The 7554-nt window shown below is 35.2% G+C and overlaps 1 protein-coding gene across 1 annotated transcript; it reads left to right on the top strand.

Annotated features, from left to right (window-relative positions):
- The first annotated feature begins 5972 nt into the window (after positions 1–5972).
- LOC145044932 (uncharacterized) lies at positions 5973–7158 on the top strand. The gene is made up of 3 exons (XM_078993287.1): positions 5973–6074; positions 6167–6437; positions 6891–7158. The coding sequence occupies exons 1-3, from the start codon at positions 6011–6013 to the stop codon at positions 6934–6936; spliced, it is 381 nt and encodes a 126-aa protein (XP_078849413.1). The 5' UTR covers positions 5973–6010; the 3' UTR covers positions 6937–7158.
- Positions 7159–7554: the final 396 nt, after the last annotated feature.

The raw sequence follows: 7554 nt of genomic DNA, 5'->3' as shown, positions 1-7554 counted from the left end.
GCTAATGATAAAACAACTCAATCCCTTTAGCATGTACACGTGAAGATGAAACTTATATGTGTGTGGACGTTCTAAAAATGAAGTCGTACATTGACAAGATTGGATAGGATGGGTGTCATATTTCCAAGGGAGCAAGCTATTGGTGTGGTTCTTCTTTCACTTCCAAATTCATACGATAAGTTAATTAAGAACTTTTATATGAGGAACCTCGATGTGACGCTAGTTGCAACAACCAAAAAATCATAGAAATTTAAAATTTTCAAAAACAACCGTTATCGATAATTGCTTACAAGAACAATCATTGTTTTGAAAGTAAGATCATATTAGAGTGTTTAGAAAGTGAATATCATGTAAAATAGGAAAATGTGCATGATCAAGCCTTCACTTTCCCATGATCCTCTGAAGTACCTGAAACAATGAATTGAAACTATAAGCTAAAGCTTAATGAGTTCCCCCAAAGTACTATCACACAACATAACAAACAAAAGCATGCAAATATGAGCCTTCAGCCTGACAAGACCGCCTCGCAGGGACTACAGCCTATCTAGACCGCTCTATGGGCCTTTGACATGATTGGACCGCCTCGCAGGGTCTACAGCCTATCCGGACAGTCCCAGGTGTCTTGGCCTTTAGCACAAAGCAGGACCGCCTCAACCCAACCACAATATGTCGACATATGTAACAGATTAACATAAACACAGAAACAACAAATATAGATAATCATAAAGATCTACTAATAAGTCATATAGTAGCATAACATTATACTATAACCAAGATACAAAATCTAGTGGGTTGGCATTAGTGCCTTCGACCCATGAGTACAATGAAGAAAACTCACCTCTCAGTCTAACGAGTAGCTGAAAAGTACATAGCACCGAGCACAACTCTAACATGCCTCTACCGATCACCAAAACGAAACCGGTAACCTAAAGCTTAATTAATAACCCCAAAAGACCTAAAATACCCCAAATACCCTTAGGTTAACATAGGATAAAAGGTCAAGACCAACAACCAACTGATTCAATCCATCCAAGTACGCTGGGCGTACTTAACTGTACGCGGACCATACTCCTCTTGACCAAGAAGTCAAGGATTTGACCGCGTACGCGCACTGTAAAATTTGGTACACCCAACATACACATCTAGTCACCTTAAATTCTTATTAAGAGCTTAATACATCAAGTCCTTACGTCCAAATCCATATTAAAGCCCAAAATATCATTATAATTCATAACGTTTCCAATTTTATGACATTACATGCCTAGAAGTGCTTAATACCAATAAACCCTAACTTCTTAATCCATTAGTACATCCTAACACATGCATGTGGAAGAACTAAGAACATAGATCATATTTTTATGCTTTTACATATCTTAAAACGTTTGAAAGGAGTGTGTATACGGGTTAGAGAATGTCATACTCATGGGGAAGAACTAACAACAAAGATCTTATTTTTATGCTTCTAGACATCTCAAAACCCTAACTTCTCCCATGTGAATAGGGATCAGAACAATCGGGTAAGGCACCCCATAAATCTCCAAGACACAATCCCATAAAACACTTGATGTAGAGATCCTATGTTCGTTGGCTATAGAAACCTGCAACGGACACTCTAACTCTCCAGGAGTCATAGCAAACCCCTACTAAAAGACAAATATATAAAGGAATCACTCGCACCCGAGTCAAATAACAAACGAGCAGGAAAGGAATTCACTAAGAAGGTAGCTATCAAAATTATAAACACAAGCATACCATAAAATAACTTACAAATGATAAAAAGAAACATGCCAGTAAGGCGTCCCAGATAAACTGAAGGCCAATAGGGTGTACCAGTCAGGCTGAAGGCCCGGAGAATGTTCCAGATGGGCTGAAGGCCCGGTGAGGTGTACCAGTCATTCTGAAGGTTCTGTTAGCATACCGGATAGACTATAGGCCGTAGGGGCGTTCCAGTCAGATTGAAGGCTCCGTGGACGTACCATATGGACTGTAGGTCGGTGGGGAGTTCTAGTCATGCTGAAGGCCTTGTATACATGTTGTTGTTGTATATGTGTTTTTTTTTTTTTTTGTGTGTTGGTACTTTGGGGGAACTCACTAAGCTTCGTGCTTACAGTTTTGGTTTATGGTTTCAGTTACTTCAATGGTACTTCATAGGTTTATTATATGGTGTTAGGAAGTAAAGCGGATAACTTGCAAAACTAAAAGCACACAAGACACAATATTTAACTGATTTGGTCAAGTTAACTTACGTCTACAGGAAGGAGGGGTTATTCTTTATTTCTGAGTTCTCAAACAGAGGTTACAAGTACAATTTTCATAGAGAGTCACCTAACACTCTAGAATTCAAGAAACAAAATGATTTAGCATGCATCCATACTTATATATGAGGGATCAGACCTAATACCATAATGGGCCAAGCCTCTTGGCCCATAGGCCCATGAAAGGCGTCAACCAATCACAATTCGCCATACAACATCTTCTAGAACATTCATCATTACATGAGTATCAGTAATACACATGATGGAGCATCATGATCTGTAGTGGCATATCATTATGGAAGAGTGACACATCAAAATCACCATGGCATATAAACCATCATGGTGACACGTCAAGCAATAATCCTTGAGCATCTTCAACTTTTGAGATTTCTTGAATAATCTTGAGCATCATAGGGGAGTTCATAGCATACAAATCATCAAGGAACATAAGTGGCGCATCCTTGCAACAAGATGGCACATCAACATGAGAATGACGCTTCTTCTCAAGGGATGGCGCTTCCTCCTTATAAGTGGTGCTTCTAGAACCATATTTGCGCTTCTACCTTCAAAGTGGCATTCCTTCCTCCAGAATGGCACTTCCACCTCCAAAATGATGCTTCTAGAACCATAGTGGCACTTCTACCTTCAAAACGACGCTTCTTCCTCCAGAATGGCATATCTAGACAATGAGTGGAACTTCCACATTAGGATGTCGCTTCTACATCTATAATGACACTTCTGGAATGGTGCTTTAAGTATAGATGGCCCATCCTAGCACCAGGATGCTCTATTCCACTTCCAGGTGCTCCATACCCCCTTTTAGAAGATCTGTTCCTTTATCACATGCTCCTTGAAACCCAAGTGCTCCATTGAGTTCCAAGTGCTCCAAATGTTCCATGTGAATGCTCCAAATGCTCGAGTTGTATTTAACATATGGGTTCAATGATCATTCTATTATTGAAAATGGGATTATGTAATTAGTTTTTAGGGTCCCTATTGTAGTAGATAACAAGAGGAGCAGATCAAAAATTTTATATTATATATTGAATGTGCACAAAGATTCACCGGTTCTTGAGCAATATAAGGCATGGATGGAACTTTCAGCTTAGCAGATTCCTACCTACCAAACCTTAAACCCATCTGATGGGACTAAAAGCCACACGCCTTTATATTGAGCTGGTAATAAAGTTTGCTACTCAACCGAAGAAAAAAAATGCATGGTCCTTAAGAAAAAAATTATCTCAAGGCGATGGTGAAAAGAAACCCTATTTGCCACATATGCATAAATATTGCCACAAAAATCTCATACATTACATGAATTGTCAACATCTCAGGTTTGAATTTAAAATTTGACCCAAAAAAGGATAGTAAAAAAAACCATTGTTGCTCGAATTTTCGTTGGAAAAAGTTTTTGCAGGTTCCACCGATTGCGATAGACATCGTTGTTGCTAAATAAGCTTCAACCTAGTCCGAGTAGATTGTTTTATTACACGGGTTAATTAAAAAAAAATAATGAATATGTTTGTACTTTAAGTAATAAAACAATATTATTTCAAAATATTTCTTCAATATTAGGGGTTCATTTGTAATTTTAATAATTTTTAATAACACAACATACATATAAAAAAAAGCACAAAGAAAAAAAAAATACTTGGTTTCAATAGAAAATAGAGAAAATATGTTTTGTTTTGTGGCCACTAATTTTATCGTTTTTATAGAATAACTAACTTTTATAATTAAACAAATCATTCATAATAAACAATATTTACAGATTATTTTATTTATAATTTATTTTTAACAATTTATACCACAAACATGTAATAATTAAAAATTGAAAAAAGAAGAAGATTATTTTGTCATTTAACATCGATATATTTCAAATTCTCTACAAATCAAACAAAATTTTTAATAGAAATGATTTCAATTTTATATACATGTTAAAAACAATGGGCCACCTAAAAACATTCATAAGTAAAAGTTGAATTTATATGCTTAACATAACGAACGAGACAACCTTGTATACATGTTTAAAACAATGCACCACCTAAAACTATTCAATTTGAAAATGAACATATTTTATACCATTTGGAAAAGAATGAAAATGTATTGAAAAAATAAAAATCGTGTTGCCCATAATCGTTGAACATATTCAATACCATTTTAAGGAGAATTTCTCCCTTAAACAAAATTCAATCAAGAACCAAAATACAAAAGGAGGACTCAAACAGAGTAGTATAAAAAGGATCGGGCCCCACCGGTTTAGAGGGCACAAAGTAAATCGGTTTTTTAACTCGCCCTACAAAACTGAAACTGATTTTTTTTACTAGTTTTTAAACCGTAACCAAACCGATTTTTAACGCAATTTCACATTCCTAAACAAACAAACCGATTAAAACCGACACTTGTCCAGAGAAAACCAGTTCAAAGTCTGTATATGTTATGCGCACCTCTACACTGGTTATACAGTTTTTGGAGCAAGCCCAAAACCTGTCATTAGTGGCCTAGTTAAGACATTTCGGTTGGGCTCATGAACCGTTTTGTGCACCTCTAGGACTAAGAGGACCATTTTAGAAAAATAAGCCATGTCATGATATTGATACATTGGAATATTAATAGATACATTCTTTCGTTACAGTCATATTCGCAAGACTACAAAACCTACAAATAAGCTAAATGCTTTTCTTTTCTATAGGCTGGAATGAATGTATCTCAAAATATTAATAAACACAAAATCAAGAATCAAACAGAAGGAAAGTACTTAGAAAGTCGATAAGGAAGGGAATAGAATTCAGAACTCCTCACATCTCTTTCAAAGTACTTAAATTTTCCCCACCAATGTCTTCCTCCATCTGTTCTTACATCTTTGTGATTATAACCCAGAGTCCTGTCAAGAAACATACCCACAATAGCCGCCACTGTTGCTGGGGATGTGAATATCACCAACATCGCTTCATTTTTTATTTTTTTTTTAAATTGAATGATTGAAAAAAATCAATTTTAATTTTTTTTATAGAAAATAAAAACGGGAGTGAACTTTTTTTTGTTATGTACCCAAGTGGATCTACTGTGAACAGGCCCGCTCCAGTTGCTACCACGTAGTCGTTGAAATATCGTGGGACAGAAAGACCCATGAAGAGTAAGAAACCCAAGATAAACTTTGTTCGATAACGGTTAACGTAGCAATATTGTAGTAAACCTAGACCGGCAGAAGGTGCAATTTTTGTCTCACTGACATCAATCTCTCATTACAGTACATAGTAAAGAAAAAAGAAAGTACGATCTGTTATGTCATGTCACGATACAGATATTTAAAAATCTATGTATTGTGGTTTTTGTTGGATGAAGGAAGTGTTGAAGATCAAGAATTATACTTACACATGTAGGCAAACAAGACACAATATAGATCTCCAATGATTGGTAAAGGCATGGAAGCTACAATCGCGCCAAAATTTCCTGGTTAAAATCAAGAGAATTACATTAAAATTGTTAAAAGTAATGGAGTTATTGGAGCATGATAACTTTATAGGTGCAAATATTAATTGATAGAGGTAAAAATCAAATACCTAACATAGGTTATATAGCTAGTATTAGCAAGTATAGAAGTTTCTACTGCGTGAATATCGATGTTGACAATGATTTTGAAAACCACCCTCAAAATCAGCAGGATGTTTCGAAAACACCCACAATAATAAAATACCAATAAAATTTTAGAAAATATTTACATCCATTCATCATCTCCTTCGATCATATTCAGTATGAGCTACACCAATCAAAGCCAGCCTCCTGACACCGCTGCCGGGCCTCCTCCACCACCACAAGGTTTCGTTTTTTGTTAACAATTTGTGGGATTTGGATTTTTTTATAAAGATAAATATAGGAAATAATGATAGATCACTGATATTGTATTATAGGTTATCCGTCGGAAGGACAAATTAAAGAGATATACCCATCACAAGGATACGGATATCAAGGATATCCGCCACAAGGATACCCACTGCAAGGGTATTCACATCACGGGTACCCATCCCATGGTTACCCTCCACAAGGGTACCCACAACAAGGATATCCACATCATGGATACCCTCCACAAGGATACTCACATCATGGGTATCCACAACAGTATGCCATTCATTATGTTCCTCCTCATCAACCCCCGCAAGGCAGCGGTTTCGCGGAAGGCTGGTAATTACTAATTAGTTCTATTTCTCTTTCTTAGATCTATTTCAATTTAGAAATATGAATTATAAAAAATATTACGTCAAAGTAAATGCGAATAATTTTACAAAATTTGATATGATAATAAGTCTTGCAAATTATGCCTGAATTTAGAATGGAGAAACAATGTCTCGATCCTCCATTGACCCAACCAACAAGATTTATGTTTGTGTTAGCATTTACTTGTGGTTTCGTTGGTTATACACTTTTTGTGCCTATTTTTTGTTGAATCGGTTGAAAATCGTTTAAAAGGTATTTGAAAGTATATAACTTCTTAAATAAGTTTGTTTATAAATAAGATTATATTAATCGTAGTAATGTTTTTTATGTAATCAAATTTATCATAGTAATACTTTACTTACATTATATGAATGCTTTGTGAGATATAGTATTGTTGTTAATGATGATATTTTTGTGCAGTTTAGCTGCCCTATGTTGTTGTTGTCTTTTGGATGCATGCTTTTGAAGAAGCTCACGAGTTGCAGATTTCTTTACCTTTTGATTTTGTTGTAGGAAATAACTTGGACTTACAAATAAAAACGTGTATTGGTTTTCTTTAAAATGATCGTTTAGGTCGATAGATTGTGAGAGATCATTCATTTATCTGGTTTATATGAAAACGATGTTTGTAGAACCCTGATAGTCAGTCTATTGTGATATTGTATGGCCTATATTATTTTTTGCAACATGAAGGTCAATTGTGAATAAGGCATATCCTAACCAAGATTTTACCATGACACACACATGATTAACATGATATAAACTAAAAAGTTCATTTGAAAAAGTACAATTTCATTAGATATTAGAGACATATTACATTATATAATAGTTATTTATGAGTGTTCCCTTTATAGAACCATTCGTTAGATCTACATTCATAATATTGACAATCATTATTCACGACACAGATTAGACATGCACTCAAAATATCATCACAAATTGGCTAGCTTCAATAATTAATAGATGAAAGAAAGCTCAAGATCGTTCATTTTTTCCACAATCACTCTAATTAAGTCGAGTACATCATTCAAGTTAAGGAATTTTCGATCTTGCCAATTGAAAAGGTAAAGACTTGCATGAAAAT

The sequence above is a fragment of the Lactuca saligna genome, chromosome 5 (assembly GCF_052625555.1).
Source record: "Lactuca saligna cultivar CGN05327 chromosome 5, ASM5262555v1, whole genome shotgun sequence".
NCBI lineage: Eukaryota > Viridiplantae > Streptophyta > Magnoliopsida > Asterales > Asteraceae > Lactuca > Lactuca saligna.
The sequence above is the reverse complement of the archived record's forward strand: the minus strand, read 5'-3'. Positions and strand labels throughout refer to the sequence as shown.

What these genes read in the sequence shown, in the direction of transcription:
- LOC145044932 (XM_078993287.1), top strand. Translation starts at nt 6,011, where the DNA reads ATGAGCTACACCAATCAAAGCCAGCCTCCTGACACCGCTGCCGGGCCT. An exon ending in GCCTCCTCCACCACCACAAG is followed by an intron (nt 6,075 to 6,166) that starts GTTTCGTTTTTT and finishes ATTGTATTATAG; the next exon opens with GTTATCCGTCGGAAGGACAA. An exon ending in AGCGGTTTCGCGGAAGGCTG is followed by an intron (nt 6,438 to 6,890) that starts GTAATTACTAAT and finishes ATTTTTGTGCAG; the next exon opens with TTTAGCTGCCCTATGTTGTT.